At 48.4% G+C, this 24152-nt stretch overlaps 2 protein-coding genes across 3 annotated transcripts in view; both read right to left on the bottom strand.

Moving 5' to 3' along the window:
- alpha-PheRS (phenylalanine--tRNA ligase alpha subunit) overlaps window positions 1-14487 on the bottom strand; it is a 28661-nt gene extending 14174 nt beyond the window's left edge. Inside the window, exons 1-3 of one of the 2 annotated variants that reach the window (XM_089541678.1) lie at window positions 13995-14487; window positions 11203-11546; window positions 5192-5375 (exon numbers count right to left, since the gene is read on the bottom strand). In XM_089541678.1, coding sequence (XP_089397804.1) covers window positions 5192-5375; window positions 11203-11546; window positions 13995-14132 — 666 coding nt within the window. In that variant the 5' untranslated portion in view covers window positions 14133-14487. Of the gene's footprint in view, window positions 1-5191; window positions 5376-11202; window positions 11547-13750; window positions 13904-13994 lie in introns of those variants that run through there. The other variant, XM_089541670.1, reaches the window with a different exon arrangement.
- A 1472-nt stretch (window positions 14488-15959) lies between these two features.
- The window catches only part of LOC149365272 (GTP-binding protein 2), a 28405-nt gene continuing 20212 nt past the window's right edge, over window positions 15960-24152 (bottom strand). Inside the window, exons 9-12 of the mRNA XM_089541512.1 lie at window positions 20588-20716; window positions 20171-20396; window positions 19135-19391; window positions 15960-16533 (exon numbers count right to left, since the gene is read on the bottom strand). Of these exons, the coding sequence (XP_089397638.1) occupies window positions 19171-19391; window positions 20171-20396; window positions 20588-20716 (576 nt within the window). The 3' untranslated portion in view covers window positions 15960-16533; window positions 19135-19170. The remainder of the gene's footprint in view (window positions 16534-19134; window positions 19392-20170; window positions 20397-20587; window positions 20717-24152) is intronic.

Raw genomic sequence — 24152 nt, 5'->3', positions numbered from 1 at the left:
AGAATTGTCGTCCCTACAAAACCCCGCCGATGTCCGGTGTCACGAAATTCATTGACTGCTTCAGAAGATCATGTGACCTTGTGATGTCATAACTAAAGATAAACACGTGTAAGAGCCACCCCCGTGTACAGGCCACACTGTGTATGGGCCACATCATGTACGGGCCACACTCATGTACAAGCTGCACACTGTTTTCCAGAAGGGAGATCCATGCAAGAGCTGCACCCAAACTCTCCACGACCCATGCAGGAATATGCTTCAAAATGCATGCACCGTGGCCTCCGCGATCAGCTCCGGCTGCGAGTAACAGTACGCTCGATCGTGGAGGCCGCACAGGAGCTTCCAGGTGCCACCCACGGTCGGCGCCCGAGGCCGTGGGTCATCATCATCATCATCAACTTTTTCCTCCACCGCAAGCTCCCGCTATCTCTATCGACACCAGCATCATTTGCTCCAGATTTTAGTGGCTGTCAAAGGCACGGGAGTTGTAGATTTCGTGTGCTGCCGCTGAGCGTTGCAATTTTAGCATGATGGGCAAGCATCTTAATAGCAACATGGCTGGGATCTTGCTCTCAAACACTGCAAGCGTGCAGCAGGTAGGAAATTCGATGCGGCTGAGAAGTGCGTCAAAAAATGGTGCAACCAAAAGGATTCGTTGAGGAACACAGGCTGCACAAATTGCACTTTCCAAGGCAAGCCGTGCAAGTTTCACGAACTGGAAGAAGAGATGCTCTGCTATGTGATGGAAGTGTAGAACAATGGCTGCGCAATGATAACAGACATGCTGCGCGACTTCTGGTGGGATGAGCACACGCCAGAGCACAGCACCAGCTTGGAATCTGAAGACTCCGCAAGAGACGACTGGACATAGAATAAATGCGCTCATTCCCTAATTGGTGTACTTTTACTTTAAAGAAAATTTTTTCTTCCCCCACATCGCGTATATGGGCCGCACCCTGAAAATTGGCCCTCAAATCTGGAAAAAAAAAATGCAGCCCTTACATGCGTTTATGCGGTATCTACCCCGATGCCCCACCGTGACTGGCTGACAGAGGTTACGCGAGGCTGTGGTGTCTTCATAACCTGCCCACCACGGAGGAATCTGCCCACCGTGGCAGGTGGCAATTGCATTAAAGATTGGTTGAAAGAGGTGATGTGACCTTGTGATGTCATCACAACGTGCCCACTGCGTTGCGAGCAACCTAGATTGAGAGTTGAAATAAAAAATCTGAAAAAATGTGGTACCAGTACATACGCAAATGTCAGCACTGTCACAGCATAGCAGATACCTGCTACTGTAGCTAGTAGTCCGAGCATGGCGGTTGACAGATTGGCAATTGCAAAGAAACTGACGCAAACACACAGAGAAGCTGTAGCAATAGTTATGAGAAATGTGAAATTAAATGCTATTGCGCATTCCACTCTCAACTAGACCTAAGCATCCCCATAGCTTTTTATTCTAATGGTTATTTCATACAGTTAGCTATAAAAAGCTGCCATCATACCGAGGCAAAGATGAAATCAGAGGTCACCTCACTATGTCTCTAGCAGCTTGAAACACTTAAGACATTAAGCAACAGCCATGGGTGTATGGATGTGTTGTTTTTCATATAAGCATACAAAAACAGATAGAAACTAAAGTTTTGAAATTAAAACAAGTTCAAAAATTGTACACACAACACTTACCAAAAAGGAAGAATATACCACAAACAAGAAACACCAGAAAGAAAAACCTAATTCCAAGAAAAAAGAAGGGGTGAACTGCTTCCTCAGCAGTTCCTTGAAACAGCTGCAACCTTGAAATCACACGAGCATTTCCACTTTTTTGTACAATACTTTCCATTTCCCCATTTAGTGGAAGAAGGAAATGAGGCATTAGCTACACTACACTTATGGTCTATAAAGAATTCTCTCCTGATAAACTCCGGCAAAACTAAAGCTATAATTTTTAAAGCCAAAAACACGATTTACAACCTCGATAATGCTCTCTTCAGAGCCAAAAACATGACTTATAATCTCAATAATGCTCTGAGACTGGGGGTTAATGAAATACAAATAACTAACTCAGTTAAATCCCTGGGTGTCTACTTTAATAAACTCATGCTTTGGGATGCGCATGTTAAGCGTCTACAGACTAAACCCTCTAGAACAGTAGGAATTCTTCGAGAATTGCAATGCATGCTGCCTGTTAAAACCAAGCTTCTTTTGTAGTTCACGCCATTGGAATCTAATATAACATACTATACCTTAATCTGGGATAACACCACAGCCGCCAATAATAACAAACTTTTACTCCTACAAAAAAGTGTATTAGGTAAAAGCAATAGCGAATGTGCCTACCTTATCGTATTGTGGTCCTTTATACACTAAATATTCAATAATTAAACTCACCTTGTTTTATAATTTCTGCCTCCTCTAACTGTACAAATCTTTCTGAACGTCGAGTGTGATTCCTAGAAGAAGCCTTTGACTTGCGTAAGGCAATGAGGAGGACTGCGTTACCTTTAATGAAATTCTGGTACCCGAAGACCAACACGCACTTAATGTTGAACTAATTAACATACTAGAATGGTGCCAGGAGTGGGGCATGCTCCTAAACTCAGAAAAATCTGTCTTGCTTCGCATAACCAGGAAAAAATACCCACTTCAGCCCTCTTACTCTGTCCAGGACCGCAATTTACCGAAAGTGAAGGAATATAAATATCTCGGCGTTACACTAAATAACCGCCTCAGCTGGAACACACATATTCTTAACATCTCCTCTTCAGCCTTTCACAAACTATGCCTGCTCAGACACAAGCTTATGGATGCTGCCGCTCATGTTAAACTTCTCGCACACACAACTCTTATAAGGCCTAGGCTTGAATATGCTTGCACAGTGTGGGACCCCCATACGATGTGCAATATTAATGCTCTTGAAAAAATTCAGAGACGGGCAGTGCGTTTTATTTATTCCAAATACGGTCGCACCGATTCGGTATCTGAATTAATGGCAGAAAATGGTATTGTCACTCTGCAAGCAAGAAGAAAATTCCTCCGTCTTAAATTTTTATTTCTCTGACTTAATCACAAACTCGCACTTGATCCTAGCCCTTCTGTTTGCCCTCTTACCACTAGGCAGACATGCCACTCTCATGCCCTCTCTTTAACGTATCACTTTGCAAGGACTAACTTATACAAATTCTCCTTTTTCCCTAATACAATTGCAGATTGGAACAGTTTGCCTGCTTCTTCCCTCCAATCTTTAGATATGCTGGAATTAAGTATTCAATGACTATGAAATCTTGCCTCCTGTCAGTTCTTTGGTGTCAGTTTTGATTGTGTCAGTTTTTTTTTGTGCTTATATTTTATGTGCAGTAGTAACCATTTCAACTGGTCTACGCAATGTGTTGATGTGTTTTGTAACTTGGGCTGTCATGCTTTTTTTTAATTTTACGTAAACATATACCACTCCTGCTTGGGCGCTCAGCCTGCAGTATGTTCAAAATAAAAAATAAAAAAAAACATGCATTGCTACCTGACTCGTCATCGTGAACTAGGGTATGCACCACCTCTTCGCACCAAGTATGGATTTCGAACATTAAATTATGCTTTGCTTACCCTGCATAACCGGTTCGGTCTACCCAATTCTTCCATTTGTTTGCCTTCACACAAACAAAAGCATCATTTTTGTAAGTGACTATCACAATGTATGTAATGTTTGAATGATAATGAATGACAGTGTATGTAATCAGCATCTTTAGTTTTCTCATATACAGTCGCCGACCGATTTTTCGACCCGTAGGAACCCGAAAAATGGTCCGAACAATTCAGCAGTCCGAAAAATCCATGAACTTAAAAAAATAAACCTTTCTGCGAAAAACCGGCTTTCAAAATTGTGAAAATCGCCGCTCCCCATGCTCCGCCTACAAGCGATTATATTAGACTCTATCTGAGTCATTGCCGTGCTTTTTTCATGTCCACACCCTATCACATCATTATACGAGATAGTGGGACACAGCCGCAGTCATGCCGTGAATGAATGCACTCGCTGCGCGAAGCAAGACCAGTCAGTTTGCATGGGGCAATGACGTACACGAAGACCAAGAGGTAGCCCATGGGTAACCTACGGGAAGACGCGAGCGGAAGCAAGCGCCTCCGAATGCAGCCCCCCCTCCCCCCGTCTACCATGTTTGCTGCCCTGCACCGTGGGGTGCGTCGTCCAAGCCACGGCGGACGCTGCAGCTGTCCCGCTCCGTTTTCAATGCGATCGCGTGCCCTTTGTAGGCCATATTGATGGCAATGGAGAGCATCTCATTATCTCGAATGGCAACGATGGAGAACAAATAGCCAAGCCAGTCCGATTGCGCCCGCTGAGCCGATTCCGTTTAAATCCAAGATGGCGCCTTTCACGGTGGCGGCAAATGGGTTGGAAGTGACAGCGATGCCCGCTCGCGTCTATATTAGGCCGAAATAACAAACTTTGAGTTGAAAAACGATCACCACAATATAGTTGGCGTCTATTTTAGTCTGAAAATTAGAACTTTTAGGCTCCACAAAGTCCGAAATATCGCGCTAGTCCAAATTATTGGAGTCCGAAATATCCGTCGGCTACTGTATAACGGTCTTCTTGCTACCCTTGCCTTTAAAATGCTGTGATTGTTTTCTTTTTTGGCCATATAGTAGTGACATATAGAATACTTTTCCTAATTTGTTTTTGTTCTAATGGTGAATTACAGAAATGCTTTCTTGAAGCTAAACAGCACTTTGTCTTCTCTGGCGCCAATGTAGCTCAGAGGAAGGAAGCCGTGTCAAGCCGCAACACTGCGGCTCTTTTTCTCTTGTCTTCAGCCATGTGATATACACGCTTGAAATAGGAAACCTTAACACCTAGAAACTGAACTGCTCCTGTTCTCACTACTTGGAAAAGCCTGTGACATCGTTTCCTTTTGAAAGCCTTGTAATAAGTCAAATTTACTGACTTGAAATAAAGCCTACTCCTGCTCCTGTGGAGACAAACCAATTATTTTTGCTCCTCCTATCCTAAGACATTGCCAAGACAGACACAGAATGCTCTTGGACCGCTACTCATGATTATGGCCAGAGACTGGGCTTTGTGAAACACTTCTCCTGAGCACTGGCTCACAACGCCTTCCACGTTTGCGCTCGCGCCCACATTGTTGCTCCATCCATGCACACCAGCCTACATTACCTGCAGCAAGGGGTGCAGGTGGCCTCCGTCAGTGGGCTGGCCCAAGGCAGCAAAGTTGTACGCCTTGAAAGGGCGTTGCCGCCACACCCCACTGGCCAGCAGCTCAGCTGTCAGGTCCGTCTCAGGCTTGCTCAGCTGCGTGGCAAAGTGTTCACCCTGCTCCAGCCGGTAGCTCTTCACCACCCTGCATGGTGCATCCACCAGGAATGCATGGGCAGCACATCTCTGGCACACAAAGCAGGCATACTGGGCATGTTGTTCAGCAGACCATGCCACGGTGTTGGGAAAAGCAGCATTGCACATCCTGTTCTGGATGGCCCTGCTACTACACTAAGCACATCAGTGCACTTGTAGCAAAAAAGTGTAGCAGAATGTGCAACTACAGGTCCAGAACATGACTTCGAACTATACCAGGGTTTCAGGTTGAGCTCATTCTCAACTGTGAAGACTGCCGTACCAACATCACTGCTTCAGTTCAGAACTAGGAGCTGCACAGCTAGAGTATGCCTACACAGCGAGCACTGGTGATGTTTCCCTCCTTGGTTAAAAATATAGTGAAATTTGCGCACAGGTTGATGAACTGGAACAGAGTGAAAAACAACAGGCAATTACTGGTCGAGAGACAGAAAGATTGCATGTTTCACGCTCTCTCGTCTCTTCCCCTGGAGATTATTTCTGTTAAGGGCAACACTTAAAAAGAACAGGAATATCGTTAAAACTGCTGCTTTTTCTCTGTGGACAGTGTGCTGGCCATTATTGGGCTTTTGCTCAGACCCTGTAACATAACATGTACTACCTTTTCCTGTTGATGTTGAAATAAAGTGGTTTAGCAAACCCTTGTGATGAAATGTAATTCTGAACGTAAAACAAAATGGTCATAAGCACTAACCATAAAGCAGGGTCAATTCAGGGCCGATATTTCGCTAAGCACACATATTAATGAGCAATTCTGCAATGCACAGTTTGTTTGCACCCACGCTTCCATTTCATCAGTAAATGCTTTCTCTGATATTGCAGCTGACTAATTACAGCACACTGAACAATGAAATACATGGCCTGCGTGGCACAACGTCGGTTGCAGTTTTCATTGTTCCATAATGCTATTTGCATGCTATTTTAAGCAAAAGGTAGGTTCACTTGTGAGAAGGAAGTTCAGTCCAACTTGCATAGGGGAACCCTGTTGTGTCCCCTTATTGCTTTTGTGTGTGTGCGCCCCCTCCTAACGACCACTCGCATTCCCCTCCTAACGACAGTTCGCATCCTCCTCCTAACGACCACTCAATCCTCCTCCTAACGACCGCTTGCCCCTCGTCGCACGCTGTCACCAGATGCCCCCCCACGGTGCGCCCCCGCACCCTCCTCCTGTTCTGGGAAGCCACTCCCTCCCGTGGACGCTTCTCAGCTCCCTCCTTTCTTCGGGCGGCCAGTTCGGCTCCTGCCTCGGTCGACGCTGGTCGCACCCTCATCGGCTTAAAATAAACGAAGTCTAAAAGTACCGTGTGCGTCTTTCGCTGCATTCAACACAGCGACCGGACACGACAGTGGCGACGAGAAAGTGGATTCGACCCGCGCTACGCAACGCTATTGACAAGCCATGGCTACGCGAGGGTTTCCCAATCAGATACCAGAGTTCAACGGCTCATCGTGGTCATCGTGGGTTGGACGCCTTCAGTTCTACTTTGAAGCTAACAACATCACAGACCCAGCCTTGAAGAGGGCCAACCTGCTGACGCTGTGCGGGGAGCAGACCTACGATACTGTCTGCACCCTTATTCAGCCAAGCACACCAGCGGCAGTGTCTTACGACGACATCGTAAAAGCGCTGCAAAAGCACTACGACCCAAGGCCGTCCGAGGTCTACAGCCGGGCTCGCTTCCAACGACGAGATCAACTGGGAGGAGAAACTGTGAGCGCCTACGTAGCCGCGCTCAAGAAGCTCGCTGCCGACTGCAATTTTGGAACGCTGTCGACAACAGCTACCGGGCAGGAGGGAGACGCAGCTTCTTCTGCTAACACCACCATGCTTCCCTTGGACGTGATGTTACGCGACAGATTTGTGTGCGGACTGAGTGACGAGTCACTGCAGCAGCGCCTGTTCGCTGAGAAGGACCTCACATTCAGCAAAGCTTACGACATCGCCGTTCGAGCGGAGAGCGCCGGTCACCAGCAGAGAGGGATTCGCCGGAACACCGAGCCGGTACACCAGACAAGCAACCAGGTGCGCAAGCCTTCTGTTGTTGTAAAATCGGTCAAAAAGGCACAACGCTGCTGGCGGTGTGACGACCAACACAACCCCCAGGGATGTCGATTCCAGTCAGCCACGTGTAATTTTTGCCACAAGCGAGGGCATATCGAAAGAGCATGCATTACGAAACGGAGACTTGCCACCATGAATCTCGGCACGCGACCGAAGATTTTTACAGAAGTAAGCGTACATCACCAGCTGATTAAGTTCGAGGTGGACTCCGGCGCAGCCTGTACTCTGATCAGTGAGGACACGTTCCGAACTTCATGGCCATCTGACGCACCCGCCCTGCAACAAGACGACACGCACCTGCGAACGTGGTCAGGACAGAATCTGCCACTATTGGGCTCTGCCAACGTGCAGGTTAACTACAACGGCCAGACCCATACGCTACCTCTGCTTGTTGTGAAGGGCACAGGATCAAGCCTTCTAGGGAGAAACTGGTCTTCTCCACTAGGCGTGATGATATGCGGCATACACCAGACGCCGAGCCAGAACATGGTTGAGCAACTGCAAGAGAAATACGAAAGAGTATTCTCGGAAGAGATTCCAGGAAACGAAGGGCCCCCGGTCACACTGGAGTTGTTGGACAACGCGCAACCCAAATTTCTGAAGGCCAGGCCGGTGCCGTTTGCTCTCCGAGATTCAGTTGAAAAAGAGTTGGACAAACTGGAGCAGCAAGGTGTCATCGAGCCGACGCAGCATTCAGAATGGGCCACACCACTTGTCGTAGTTCGCAAGAAGAACGGAACCATACGCCTCTGCGGAGACTACCGGAGCACCGTCAATCTTGCGACTAAAGCGTCCTCTTACCCGCTACCGACACCTGAAGAAGTATTCAGTGTACTACGTGGCGCAAGAGTCTTCAGCACATTGGACCTCACCCAGGCGTATCAGCAGCTGAAGGTGAGCGAGTCAACTGCTGAATTATTGGCAATTAACACACTGAAAGGCTTGTACAAAGTCAAGCGACTGCCTTTTGGCGTAGCTGCAGCCCCGGCCATATTTCAAAAATTCATGGAGACAGTGCTTCAGGGCATCCCAGGAGTTTGTGTCTACCTTGACGATGTCATCATCAGTGGCACTTCCACTGAAGAGCATGCAGTGCGCCTAGAGCTCGTTCTCGAAAGGCTAGCAAACGCTAATTTGTGCATAAGCAAATCGAAGTGCTGTTTTGCGGTGCCAGAGGTGCAATTTCTGGGACACCGAATTGATGCGGAAGGCATTCACCCTACCGAGGACAAAGTGCGAGCGATCACAGAAGCACGAGCTCCAACAAACAAGCAGGAGCTACAGGCTTTTCTCGGACTCTTGACGTTCTACGACCGGTTCTTGGAACAAAGAGCTACCGTGGCCAACGACTTATACCAACTCCTTCGGAAAGATGTGACATGGACATGGTCGCCACGCCATCAGCAGTCATTCGATGCCCTGAAAGACCTGATTCGAAGATGTACAGTCCTCCGCCACTACGACGAAAGGAAGCCTCTGCTTTTGGCTTGCGACGCATCACCGTACGGAGTCGGCGCGGTTCTATCGCAAACTGACGAGCAAGGAAGGGAAGCTCCCATCGCCTTCGCCTCACGTACGTTGTCGCAAGCAGAACGCAACTACGCGCAACTTGACAAAGAAGGGCTAGCCATCGTCTACGCGGCGACACATTTTCACCAGTACATTGCCGGCCGGAAGGTGACCTTTATAACCGATCACCGACCGCTATTGGGCATTCTGGGACCACAAAGGCCTATGCCACCAACTTTGTCTCCGCGAATGACACGTTGGTGCATCAAACTCTCAGCGTACGACTACGCTCTGGTCTACCGCAATGGGAGTAAACATCAAAACGCCGATGCGCTAAGCCGTCTGCCACTAGACGCAACTGTTGACGAACCATTTCCACCAGGAGACGTTCTGATGTTCGAAGCACTGCCAGAACCTCCGCTTACAGCAGGCACAGTTGCAGCATCTACGCAGAAGTGCGCAGCTCTCCGGCTAGTTTACACAGCTGTTCAACAAGGCAACGTGCATAAACTCAAAGGGGACAACTTCGACGCTTACCGCAGGCGAGCTACAGAGTTGAGCACCCATCGCGGCTGCATCATATTTGGGTCCTGAGTTGTGATGCCGAGAGAACTACGCGCACAAGCTATGTCTCTCATCCACGCCGGACATCGGGGCATCGTTGCAATGAAAAAGTGTGCCAGAAGCTACATGTGGTGGCCTGGCATTGACAACGACATCGAAACAGTGGTGCGAGAATGCAAGCCTTGCCAGAGCAGCCGGAGCGCCCCGCCGAAAGCTCCTGTCCCAGAATGGGAAAAGCCAGACACACCATGGCACACACTGCACATTGATTTTGCAGGACCAATTGAGGGCTGCACTTTCCTTGTGGTCGTAGATGCCTACACAAAGTGGCTTGAGATAAGGCAAATGGGACAGACGACTTCGGCAGCAGTCATTGACAACCTCCGATCACTATTTGCAACGTTCGGCCTGCCGCGCAAGGTAGTGTCGGACAACGGAACACCATTTGTGTCTGCGGAGATCCTCAAGTTTTATCGCGACAACGGGATCTCATCAGTTACATCGGCCCCCTACCACCCAGCGACAAACGGACAAGCCGAGCGCTACGTAGCCGAGCTAAAACGCGCCCTTGAAAGAGATCAGACAGGCTCGCTGCAGCGCCGCCTTGCGCGTTTTCTCTTCAAGCAGCACACGACGGTTCAGAGCACAACAGGCGAGACCCCCTCGAAAATGATGTTCGAGCGTGAAATGCGAACCCAGCTCACAGCCATCCTCCCCGAGCCAAAGGCAGAGACGTTCCGGGAAGAAAAAGCAATTCCGCGCTGCGGCACGCTTAATGAGGGGCAGCGCGTCCTCGCCCGACAGTTTCTGAAAAAGCCACGCTGGGAGGAAGCTACAATTGTCAGACGCATAGGCCTGCGCTCTTGGCTCGTCAACATACATGGCACAGTAGCACGCCGACATCTCAACCAGCTGCGTAGATTTACGACGCCGTCTGAGAGCTGTCCGCCAGCGGAGAGAACACGGAGAGAACACGTGCACCATTTTCCCACATAGCCTGGCACCTCTTCCCGGAAGAAGAGACTTCGCCCAGGACAGACCTAGGAGACACAGCGAACAACAGCCAGCCTACAAGTGTTTCTCCCCCGAGCGCACAAAGCCAGCGCGCCTCCACGTGTGAGCGCCGACCCCCTGCACGATACCAGGCAACTTTCTAAGGGGGAAGGAAGTGTTGTGTCCCCTTATTGCTTTTGTGTGTGTGCGCCCCCTCCTAACGACCACTCGCATTCCCCTCCTAACGACAGTTCGCATCCTCCTCCTAACGACCACTCAATCCTCCTCCTAACGACCGCTTGCCCCTCGTCGCACGCTGTCACCAGATGCCCCCCCACGGTGCGCCCCCGCACCCTCCTCCTGTTCTGGGAAGCCACTCCCTCCCGTGGACGCTTCTCAGCTCCCTCCTTTCTTCGGGCGGCCAGTTCGGCTCCTGCCTCGGTCGACGCTGGTCGCACCCTCATCGGCTTAAAATAAACGAAGTCTAAAAGTACCGTGTGCGTCTTTCGCTGCATTCAACACAGCGACCGGACACGACAAACCCCCAAGATGGATGAGCTTTGAAATAAGGGAGTGCAAAAACAAAGTTGGGCTAGCTGTAAATAAGTTGCCATTCTAGGTGAACTCAGTGCACACAGGTCAGGACAAGAGAGCAGCGGTCTGGGTCAGAGCACACAATGGAGCGTACACCTGGCGCAGCAGCTTGCGGCGCTTCAAGTCCTGCCGCTGGCCTTCGTCCAGCAGGTGGGCCTGGCCCTCCCGCACCTGGCACAGGCTGGCCTGCACTGTGTCCAGCGGGGGCTCCCGGTGGGTGGGCAGCACGGTGCCCCGCTCCTTGTCCAGCCTGGCCCAGTTCAGGGCCAGGGCCTTGCTCAGCCCCAGCTGGTCTCCCTTCCCCAGAGAGGCACGAGGCAGCCCCTCGGGACCCAGGCGGCGCACCAGGCGGCCCTCGGGGCTGCCCTGGGCGCATACCTCACTGCCCTCGGTGGTCAGCTCCCAGTGCTCGCCACTCTGCTGCTCCACCCGCAGAACCTGCACGAGTTTCGCCACCAGCAGTGAATGTCCCTATTCTGGCATTCTTACTTCTCTAGAACTTGGACGACTGCTGCAGACATCACCTGTGGCAGTACACTGGACCACTCAGCTATGCTTGAAACCTGTGGAGTGTCATCCCAGACCTCAGAGGCGACAGCTCCATCTACTAACTTACTGAGAGTGGCCACAACAGATGCCCAGATTTCAAACCGCAGTATCATAACTGGCACTATTACTAAAGCACTTTTCTTGCCCACTGTCTCTGAGACATTTTGTTTACATTTTCATCAATAAGACAACCAGCACAGGCATGTGTACCATCAACTAATCAGTGAAAAATAAGGGGCTTGTTCTCTAGATCGCATAGCCAAACCAGGAAAGTGCCCCTGGTGCCAATAACACAGTGAAACCACACTACTGGCATTTGCACTTAGCACACATTGCAGTACACACAACTGCAGCTTTCAGGAGACTTCTTTCTGCGTTTACATGCAAAATTTGTAGCACCAAGTAACAAAAGACAACACAGCAGAGCCGACCAAATCCTACATGTTTTCTTTTCTTACCAAAATGTGTACCTCTGCGCTTTTCACTATGTTACGTGCAGTGCTTAACGTCTGGCTCCATCGCAGGGGGCTCTCTAGTGATTCAAGCACAGGGAGAGCTGGCAGCCTTTTTTAAGCATCGTTTTAAACAAAGGGGTGTAGTTATAGTGTACAAAGGATTGCATACATGCAGAATGAAAATAAATAAAACATAGAGCAAACTAAAACATCATTCTGCGGGAGGCGGAAAAGTGAAAGATACAAAAAGGATTCTAAATGGGCTGTCTTGGGTTTGGGAAGGCTGGAAGCTTTCTTTACTCAAGAAGGTTGCCGGGTGGGGAGACTTTGCACTGTGTTTTTCATTGTTATTGGATAGCCTTGGAGCTGAGCGGCCAACATATGATGCAGTCTGTGCAGTTGAGTGTCACGGTCTATAGTTTTATTAACCGTCCGGTACATAACAACTGCATCTACCTCTCTGATACGCACATCTAAAGTTAATTTTTTTTCTGTTAAATCTAAGGCACCTTCATGCCCGCACACCCAACAAAAGGAGAACAAAACAAGAACATACAGAAACGAACGCTTAAGATTTTCTTGCCCTGTCAGCAAGGTCCACAGCATATACATTTTCGTACCTGACCAACCAATCAGATGTATCACTTCAATGTTTCACCCAGGCCTTAAAGTCTGGCTCCATCAGAGGGGGGTCTCTAGTGATTAGAGCACAGGTGGAGACGGTAATAGAGGGAGAGAAGGCAGCTGGCAGCCTGTTTTACGCATAGTTTTATGCAAAGAGGAGAAATAAATTTAAGGGTTTGTTTTTTGCTCGGTTTATAACACAGTTTTATACAAAGTGCATTGAGAAATCATCAGTTTAAGACATAGCCCTTAGACAAGCGACCTCCACGCTCTGCCAGTGTGCTCGATGACATCTGAAGTAAAACATCTTGCAAAAACGCTTGCGAAAAAAAAAAAAAAGATTGCTGAGTGCAGATTCCGATTCCCCAATACCCAAAGACAATGAAGGCGAGGGGGCTCTCATACCCCTCGTCAATTTTGGAGGGTGGTCTGAGACCCCCCCCGAGACCCCCCTGACTTTAAGCCCTGGTTTTATGGTATCGTGATGAAAGGAAATTGGATTGTTGCTTCGCACGTTATCTTAGTTCTTGCTGCAGCTATGGGCAGCATGTACCATTATTCACAAGCTATCTGAGGTTGTACATATGCAATCTTGCTGGATACATAGTGGTGCCCACAGAGACTGGGGCCATATGGAGCTCAAGAGCTCTTTCAGCCCCGGATGAATGTAGATCAGGTTTGGTTTATGGGGTTTAACGTCCCAAAGTGACTCAGGCTATGAGGAACGCCGTAGTGGAGGGCTCCAGAAATTTCGACCACCCCGGGGTTTTTAACGTTCACTGACATCGCACAGTACAAGAGCCTCCGCCTCGATCGAAATTCGAACAATCAAAGTAGGACGTTATGTGTACTCTGCATGCTGGCACGCTGGAAGATGACCCACAAGAAACGAAAGCAAAGACGCCTGCTGCGTCAGCTTCCGTCATTATACTAAAAGCATCGGTAAGTAATTAAAATAACCCACGCACGAACTTTTCAATTTCTCTTTACAGAGATAACCTCCTTTTGGCTTACAATTATTCCTCGTTGCGTGCGCTCACCACACGACATATCGAGACCACGCGCAAACTGTTGAGCAGCTTCAGCATTTTCAGGATCCGGTCCGGGAAAAGTGCACGCGACAGCGACAAGGCCTGAGACTACGGGCGTCTCACCCATAGCGCGCCGACTGCACGGAAAGCGGCATTGATTTCATCTCAGAGCGACACAACGCTGCAGTCAACATGCTGGACATCATCCCGTCTGCAGCGGCACTTACGTCTCCGAAGGCCTGGATGCTCTTGATGGCTCCGACAACTTTCTGATGATCCACATTCAGGACGCGAGCCAATTGCAGAGAGTCGCAAGCCCCGTGTTCGGCGACATGCTGCAGGATACGCTCCGCTAGGTCTGCCATATTTCTCAGAGAAGCTTACGGCAGCTGATGCAATGCGTCCACAGAATGAGCTATATGAAATCCAGTGACCGAACTCACGACGATGCTTTCTCAGCAAAAGAACCGTTGCACAAAGTAAAACGACAGCTTTCTAAAACGCATGTTACGTCTGGCCGGCCGTAGTGTGATGCGGCCGCTGATACAACACGTTTGTCAGCGCCACGACCTCCTGAGGGGGTCGTGGTCAGCGCACACAGACCGTTCGATCAAAGCGCGTCACACAACTTTGCACATCCTTTAGCGGCTGCGAGGTACACGTGCACCGTCCCATTCAGTTTTATTCCATAGTTTTATAGCAAGCACCAAGGCATCCGCAAGAACTAATGGCGCTGCCATCGAATCTTTCTCATATACAGTGGGTCAAACAGCGCACTCTCGTTGAAATATTGTATGTAGAAAAGTTAATTGAGGGCGCTACGAGCGACACGTTGAGCATTCTGACGTGCGCTGCGCGAGCAACTGTGGTTCGCGTTCTCATTCGGGCCGTGTGCGCTCAGCTCTATTCTGAATCTATGCCAGAATGTACAGGCGTTATACTACGCTGATACTAGTTCTCTTCGATTTGGCTGCACTGCGCTAGTTCAGTAAAGTACCGCGGCACTGCCGCCAGTGCGCATCGCGAGTTCGTTTCCAAAACGAATGGTCTCGTCTGCTAGCCTTAGCGTCGTTGCCGGCATCAACGGGCGCCAAAAATCACAAACCACGTGAAAAAATTTCAAGCAGAAAATAGCAGTGAAGTGTTGCCATGAACCAGCACCAGGAAATCGTCGTTTCACAGGGGGGGGGAGTCACCCATTTGCGCTGAAATGCGGCCCATGCAGCTCGACTTTACCGCTTAGGCTTACAATTATGACGTCTTGAATAGTTACACACCTCCTCCTTTCAATAAAGAACCAACATCATTTCATTACAAATATACTGTCATACCTTCTCCTTTTCTCCGACCTACACATGGGCGCCACCGAAATGAACACTTCCATCTCCCATGACTTAACAATAAACGCTGATTTCCAAGTGTTGTTCGTGCAAGGCTGTTGGCAGCAATTATGGCCTACTCCACTGACTTCCAAAAAAACTGGCACAAACTATAGGCCACTCTGATGCCAGCACTGGCATCCAGGCAGCCTGGAGAAAACCCTGAATGATGAGAAAATTAAAGAGACGAGTGCACTGCAGTGCTATTTGCCAGTTACATGTCTCAAACCATCATCACCGACCTTTCTTGGGAGTGACAAATACACTTTCATGAAAATGCTACAAAAGATAAATTTTTGTTTAAGTGATCTCATACGAACTCATTCAGTATGTGTCTATTTTTGTATCTTAATACATTGTTTCCCACCTGCTATGATCTTGTGTACAAGATTGTAGTACTCATAAATAAATAAATAAAAGTACATTGAGACAATCAAGGGATTCTAGAGCAGCAAGACAACTGTTCTGCCTACTGTCTGTAATTATGTACTAGAAATTCAAAGCAAAGTTCCTCCCAGTTCATTTAAAGATTAAGACAGTCCTTTTCGAACAAAAAAATAAAGCTTCATGAATTTGCCTATGGGTATTTTACAATTGTGCCTTTCCTCCTTTTTTGCATAAAGTGTATTCTGGATACAATGTTTTGGATAATGTGAGTGTGTTGCAATGAGCTTTGACTGTACATGAAACCTCATGCGGTAAAACCTAGCTAATTGGGCACACAGTGATGAAATCTCAATGCAGTTGTTAACAGGCCACCTGCTACCCTCATAACTACAACCAACAGTGTCATCTGAAAAAGCAAGCACATGATGAAACTCATAACAATAAAAACTTTATTCTTTTTCCAAACTCTTCTCACGCATAGGTAGCGTGAAGCCTACAGCAACATGAGACCGGGCCCTTGCACTTGCAATGACTAGTGCAGTGCCATTTTTGTACATAACACTGATCAGATCAGGCATCACAAAAACAAGTTTTGAAGATCACGTGCCGCAGTTCAGCATGAAAGAGTTCCAAAGGGTGACCTCACTAAAACACTAAAATGTTAAAGCAGAGTTCTTCGCAGGTTGGAAGGGACAGGTCGGTGAGAGATTGCGACAGCTCACAAGGCTACCACTGGGACCTGGTTGTGTGCTGATGATGGTGATGAAAGCCCATTCAGATCACCGAGTAGGCCTGTTCCAGGGTGGCACTTTCACAAAATTCAGGTCAGCAGTGCTAATGCCAGTGAGGATCAGGACCCCCCGTCCAGCAACACATGCCCCTGCCAGACAGGGCACCACCGCAGGGGTACCAATCAATCGCCAAGGCAGCAGCAGCCGGAATCCCTCAAGCATCCAAGTCCTTGGGAGAAGAGCAGCTGTGATGGTGGCTGCCGCAAGCACTGCAAAAATGTAGCGTGCTCCTTTACGATGCACTGAACCAGTGGTAAAGGTTTCTAAACTAGTTTTTAACTGCAGACACACATTATCAGGTGTCAGCCTGAAAGACTACTCTCAACACTCTCTAGTGAAATGTTCAGGGACCAGAAAACAGAACCCTGCACATTCTGCCAACAAAGAAAGTTGGTGCTGATGCCATTGTGAGGCGCCACACTTCTTTCCTGCGCAGCAACGAATCATCTTGTGGCTGCGCTGGCTGGCACATAAAGAAAACGTCCCCGATTCTTCGAAAGAAAAAAAATGTGGGGAATATCGTATTGTCTGGGAAATGTATGATCCAAACTGTCCACTTTTGAAAAATGTAACTGTTGAATGAGGTACAAAGGCATCCAGCAACATTTTAATGCTATCGCTTTAATTAAAGGCCCCATTCTCTAGAAAATCTGGTGTCGGCGTTGTGAGTGAAAAATCATGGGCAAGGCTCTGGCAGGTGGTCCCCAGAGAGCAACCTAGGAGGCAGGTGGGTCACCTAGGTCAAGTGACCTTGTGGAATCACCACAGCCTGCCCACCGCAGCAGGCGGCAGTTAAACTAATGACTGGTCGCACGGGAAGAGCAACCTGAACCACACAAGGCTCACCACTGGGAGCACTTGCCATCGCACGGCAGTGGCGCATCGCTTACGGGGAGACACAGGTCTTGAAATGGTTAAAAAATGCGAAACTTTCGACTTTGCAAAAATGGCATATTCCAGATCTATACATTCTAAAGTATATACCTAAAAAGTTTCAAGGCCTAATTCATCCTCCAATTTCTAAAAATTATATATTTCACACCTAAAAAGAGTGGAAATGGCGCTTTCGGAGCAAAATGCGACAGAACTTCACTCCCGTTGCTTCCCACAACCGCATCCTCGATGGCTGCCATATTGGTTTTGTTTGAAAACTGGACCCCTTCCCCACATCCTGGTATTACTCGCTGTGGTGAATTATTTTTGGAAAGTCCGCACTCTGCTGTTTTTTGAGGCCACTACAACGACCTCCGAATGGCTGGTGTGCGTATTTCAAATGCGATTTTCTCAGCTTCGTGTTTTTTGCGAACGTGACTAGCTTTGCGAAAGTTTTTATTATGATTTTAAGGTATAATTTCAATTACCCTTAAACCGTTGAATTCAGAAAGAACTAAACTATGGAGCTATGATATATTTTTTTTGGCTGAGTCGAACATTACGAATTTCATGAAACATAACGTCAGCTAACTATATTTCATAATAATGGTGCTTGAACATAACTGGACATTTTTATATGATGATGTATCTCAAAAACAGTATAATTAGCATAGATCTAGATGTCAGGTATTTGGCTACGGCTCCATTTCAATCTAAACCAAAAAATGTTGACAGAGAGTGTCTTAATGACTCGTAAGAATTTAGCTAATTAGGCCTCAGTTATTTTTGCATGTTATGGGAACTAAGTGAGGTATACTGAAACTAATTATATTTTGAAAACAGGAAGAAGAAACACATAAGCACGCCCAATAGAATTACCTCCTGCGGGATTAACCCATATAGGTCAATCAGCTCAATAAGCTATCGTGTCATACCCTTAAGGCGCAGCTTAAGTGCCCCCTCCAATTTTCTATTCACTTTACAAAAATCTCGGTTAGCATCCCTTGGTAGTGCAAGGCCTGAACAGCTGCTTTTCTAGTGCTAGCAGAATTCAGTCCACATTTCTTGGTGGGGAAGAAAGTTCGCATCACATTGGGCCCATTTACGGGAAGGGTAAAAATACCTCTTCCTAGTTCACAAATGCTTTGCCCCCTTGCACTAACGGACCGGATGCGGCTTTGCAGAAGTACTCAGATGCCTGTTCATTGTCGGAAGCAGGCTGCACTGAAGCAGTAGATTACATTCAGCCAGAGCGTGGAAACAGCTGCCAACATTCCAGAAGTTTTCCAGAGTTAATAGGCCACAAAAATAGTGGCACCGATCCCAGAAATGACCAAATAATCGAGAACACTTATTCGTGGCAGAACCCCTCCTTTGAAGCAATTTGTCAAGCTGGCATCAAAAAGAGAGAGAGAGGAAAACACAATACGCGAAATAAGCTACAGCTCTTACAGCTTTCCTTGTATACAGTGTTCACTTGCATTCCAAAATTGCAAAAATAATCTGTTTTCAAGCTGCCACTAAGAAACATTGTGCTAGATGGCAAGAAAAAAACCACTGAGCATGACATCCAGTTGTCCTCGACTGCTCCCTTGCATAATCAGGGTGACTCACAAGAGGCAGCAGCACAGCAACTGGCACCGGCCAGTCCAGACACCACTGCAAACAGGTTGGTGAAAACACTTGGTTTCCACAGCAACACAAATGAGCAGCCATATTGGGAAACGGCGGAACATATGAAAAGGTGGTTGGAGGAGCTGAACACAGCGGACAAAGTGCTCACTCAGGCCAGTGCTTTTTTTTTTCTTTCCCATGATCCCCAACTTTCTAGGTCAAATCAAGGTGTACCTGTCGATTTCATGCTGCAATCACAATCTCTAATGTTTACAAATGGTGACAGACAAAGGAGAGGTTCAACACGAAGTTAAGGGTCAGACCTGCAGGGGTCCAGTTAATGGGTGGCAGTGATCTCATCAGTGTGGCGGAGGCAGTGCAGGTGCGTGAAGAGGGTAAACCTGGAGCACCCGGCCAATGCCCCGGGCCTGCCCCTGGTGGAAGAGCAGGCGGCTGCCTGGCCGCAGGCACTCGGGCTGGCGCACAAACTTGAAGAGCAGCACACCCCGGTCAGTGACCCCAAGGCTGGCGCTCGTGCCACCACGCACCCCCACCACCACCGCAGCCTGCTGCACGTTGCCTGCACGACATAGTCGCTGGTCGGCTAGCCGGCACATTTCACATGGATACAATGCAACAAAGCATGCACCCAAAAAGAGACAAGACGCTGAATGAAAAAAAAAAAAGCACGCTCTGTTCTCTCCCAAGCTCCACCCTAATGCCACACACTACAGCATTCCACACTCTACTCTTTTCTCAGGTCCGTGGGGCTGCTTTTGGAAATGAGATACCACATCATCCTGACTAGCAGTAGCAGCCAGTGACGGCGTCAAGGTGAGGCAAGGGGTCACGAGCCTCGCGCCACAAATTTACAGCTGCTTTCCTCAGACAACAAAAAAGGAGGTGGCTTTACCTGACAATGAGTTCCTTACTGTGGCTTGTTAGCAAACATGTGCAGCTGTTGTAGGCACACTTTTTTCTTGTTTTATATTTATGAGCAGAAACACAACGCAGGCATCAAGCCAACCAAAAATTTGACTAGCCCTCCTTCGCACCATCCCATTAAGAATATCCTGGCACTGCCCATTTCCAGTTTCTTTCAGAGGTTGGTCAGTGTGTTGAATATTGGTGACATGGTACGCAATCCATTTACGGTAGATGGTTTAGTGAAGAAAGGGTGGCAGAAGCAGTGAAAGGCAGGAAATGGAGCAAAAGGTTATAGGTTAATGTACAATAAACTTCCCGATTCCAAGTGCAAGACAACACAGCAGCATGTGGCCCTGCCATGCTGCTGTGACCACCATGATTGAAACAGAAGCTGGACAGCCATGGTCCTGCTGTTCTGGGCACAGCACTCACCAGCCTGCACCAGTGCCTGGAAGCCCACTGCCAGGCGCCCAGGGTGGCTGAGCACTCGCACCCGGGCACGGAAGAGGCGCGTAGCTGTCGGCCTCACGTCTGCGGGGCTGCACAGAACTGTGCCCCGCCTCAGCAGGGCCCCTGCACTGGTCGCCAGGGCCAGGGTGGCACTCTCACCCGCACGCACCAGGCGGCATGGCACCCGATGACGCTGCACCGACACCACCTGCACATGCAGACACAGCTGAATGCCCCGAGACTGCTTCCCAAAGCTGCATGGGAAGTGCTCCAAGGGTTCTCTGGAAATCAGTGTGAGAACAGCTGGTTTAGAGGTTCACCTGCTGATGGTGAATGCAAATAAACACTGTCGCAGGCATACACTGTCACCGTACACAATAGTAGCTGCTGACAACTGACCCGCACTGGGTGGAAGCTGCCGTCATGGCTGGGTCCCGCCAGAAGCCGGTCGTTCTCGCGCAGCACACCCCGCGTGAGTAGGCCACCAACCACAGGCCCCACGTCAGGCACCTGGAAGGTCTCGTCAATCTGCACAGGAACACAGCCAAGTCAAGCTACAAAGGGCAATGCACCTGCCAATATTTCACCCAAGTTCCAGCTCAGAAAAAGAGATGAAAACAAACATGGCCGCAGAGTCAACACTTCCCTCCAAAGATAGTGCGAGTGTCATATCACACGTTTCCATAGACCCTGCTGTCACCAGCATCATATCACAGAAAACAGTCCAGAACTTGCACAAATTTCTCTTTAGTCATCTTTCAGTGGGACTTGTAGTCTGTCAGTTTGTTGTCATTGTGTTCACTGCTAAAGCCCAAGGATGGCAACATCCTTTACTGACAGCTGTAATGCTCCACATGTGAGAAGCACGAAAGTGCTTTCAGTAGATTTTCTGCATGAAACTTGTATTTGCTATACACAACCCAACATATCAGAGGGAATACTGTCATGCAGTATAACTCCACTGCTGTATTTTTCACGGACTGAGAGAAAAACAAACAAAACAAAGCATACCAGCCAGGAAATGTGGTAGCCGAACAGAGCACATGAAAAAAATTGTACATTGCCATCTACAGCATTTATTTTTTCCTAAAAGTGCAACATGCTTCTCTGGAATCTGAATGGCTCTCATGATTGCTCTGCATGCGTGGAACACCCTAAATGCCTTGCTTCATTAACCTGAGAAGCTGTCAGTGGCAGAAAGGCAGCAGTGAGGCACATAAACTGGGCCAAACTTCGACAGCGTGCACATCTGTGCGACTTTCACCGTGGCAGCTTTAATACTCCACAATCCTCACGCATTCAAGTCTACAAATTCCATGTTCTAAGCTGCACGAGACACGAAGAAAGGTGGATGAAAAAAAGCACCTCGTACAGTGCTTCCCATGTGCCGACTCTCGTGGCACAGGTTCATTTTGTGCCGTCAGTCGCTCGTGCCACAACAGCAGTGAAGATGCACCGACAGAATTCATGCCGCCGGTGAGTGTGTGAGCGTGGGGCAGTGTGCTGGGAGCCACTGTCAAGCATCAGTGGAGTGCAAACAATTCCGCTGTGACCGGCATGCCCTTTCAGTGCTGCAGGTGCTCAACATACGCTGTCATGTTGCCACAAGGTGAAGCACAACATCGCAATGTGATGGCCTCAATATACCGTATAAACGCGTGTAAGGGCCGCACTTTTTTTTCCCCGATTCGAGGGCCAATTTTCGGGGTGCGGCCCATACATGCGATTTCCAAAACAAATTTTTTTTTTTTAAGTAAAAACACACCAATCAGGGAATGAACGGCATTTATTCTGCGTCCAGTCGTCACTCGCCGAGTATTTCGGCTCTGAGCTGGTGCTGTGCACTGGTGCACGCTCATCCCAAAAGATGCCGTGCAGCATGTCCGCTGTCAACACGTAGCCATTGTTCCGCACTTCCATCACATAAGAGAGCAGCTCTTCTTCCATTTTGGGAAACTCGCACGGCTCCCCTCGGAAAGCGGGCTTTTTGCAGCTTGTGTTTCTCAATGCATCCTTCTGGTTGCACCATCATCGGACGCACTCCACGGCCGCGTCGAATTTCCTGCCCGCCGCACACTTGCGCATCCGAGAGCTAACTCCCAGCAGTGTAGCTATTAAGGCGTTTGCCCATCGTGCTAAAACTGCAAAACTCGGCGGCAGCACGCGAAAGCTACAACCACCACAACTACGGCGAGCACACTAACACGCCACAAAAACAAAAGGCTGGAGCTGGTGATGCTGATGTCGATGTGGATGGTGGGAGGTCGCGGCGGAAAAAAAAGTTTACGACGACGACGATGATGATGATGATGATGGTGCCTTCCCTTTGTAACGGGTGGGCGCCTACCAAAGGTGCCCCGGCTGGATATACACACACATAAAAACACCACTATCAAACGCGAAGCGGCAAACACACACGCAAATACCGACGAAACAGTACTGTTCTAGTGTCGCACCAGCGTCCACCACTCTGTCAATCGGCGCTTCGTCGCTGCAACCGCCGCCTGGTTTGCCGCATCCGCCGTGCAGCCCTCGTTCGCAGAACGGAAACCCAACGCCTGCGGAAGCGTAGCGCCCTCGTGCGGTGGCGTTGGCAGCTTCTCGCAGAGTAGGACGATGTGCTCCGTTGTTTCGTCGTGCTCTCCGCAGGCTCTGCACTGGGTGCATTCGACTGTATTGTCGAAGCGCTTGCGATACACAAGCGTTGGCATGGCGCCCGCGCGTGCCTCAAACAACAGGCGGCTGCCTACACTGTTGTCGTAGAAGCTCTCGACGCAGATGTCCTGCTTGGCTGCCCGGTACACTTCCAGCGTCGACTTCCCAAAGAAGTTTGATGATGTGATGATGACTGCGGCCTCGGGCGCCATCTATGGACGGCACTTGGAAGCTCCTGTGCGCATGCGTGGCCTCCGCATGCGCACAGCCGGAGCTGATCGCGGAGGCCACGGCGCGTGCATTTAGAAGGCTATTCCCACCTGGGTCGTGGAAAGTTTGGGTGCGGCCCTTACTCAGATTTATTTTTTTTTTAAACATTTCCTTCGGGAAAACGGGGTGCGGCCCATACACGGGTGCGGCCCTTACACGCGTTTGTACGGTAGCATGCGGGAATGCTTCAACAATAACGATTTAACAGCAGAGCTTGTTAATGCATGGGTTTCGGCGATATACAGCAGGACTGGCTCACAACAATCTAGCAGCCAGGAAAATGCAGTACCCGGGAAAATAACAGCTGAGTTCCATTGTACACAAAAATGTTACACATGCATATCTCACATTTCAACTGGTTACACTACAAAATGTAGAAATGCTTTCACTCTGCTACATTTCAAAGTAAAAAAAAGTGTATTTAAGGAGAGACGCCGGTCTTGAAATGAACATTTTTATTATTAAAGATATCGTAATAAAATATGGTATGTATATGTGTTTCTTCTTCCTGTTTTCAAAAATATAATTAGTTTTAGTATATCGCAATCAGTTCCCATGTTATAGGAAAATAACTGAGGTCTAATTAGTTAAAAGATCCTTTCTCTCTATACTTTTTGGTTTCGATTGAAATGGGGCTGTAGCCAAAGACCTGCCATCTGGACCTATGCTAATTATATTGTTGTTAAAGTACACCATCATATAAAAAAGTTAAATTTTGTCCAAGCACCATAATTATGAAGTATAATTAGGTGACATTATGGTTCACAAAATTTTAAACGTTTGAGTCGGCCAATCAACAACAGCATAGCTGCACTGTTTAGTTCTTTCTGACTTCAACGGTACAAGATTAACTGAAATTGCGCCATAAAAGCATAATAAAAACTTCCGTAGGGCTAGTCATGTTGGCAAGAAATACGAAGCTGAGAAAATCGCATTTGAAGTGTGCTCGCCAGCCATTCGGAGGTCGTTGTAGAGTTCTGAAAAAAGAGCTGAATGTGAACATTCCAAAAATATTTTGCTATAGTGAGTAATACCAGGT

This window comes from Amblyomma mixtum, chromosome 1, assembly GCF_055824585.1.
Source record: "Amblyomma mixtum isolate Tamu chromosome 1, ASM5582458v1, whole genome shotgun sequence".
Taxonomy (NCBI): Eukaryota; Metazoa; Arthropoda; class Arachnida; order Ixodida; family Ixodidae; genus Amblyomma; species Amblyomma mixtum.
The sequence above is the reverse complement of the archived record's forward strand: the minus strand, read 5'-3'. Positions and strand labels throughout refer to the sequence as shown.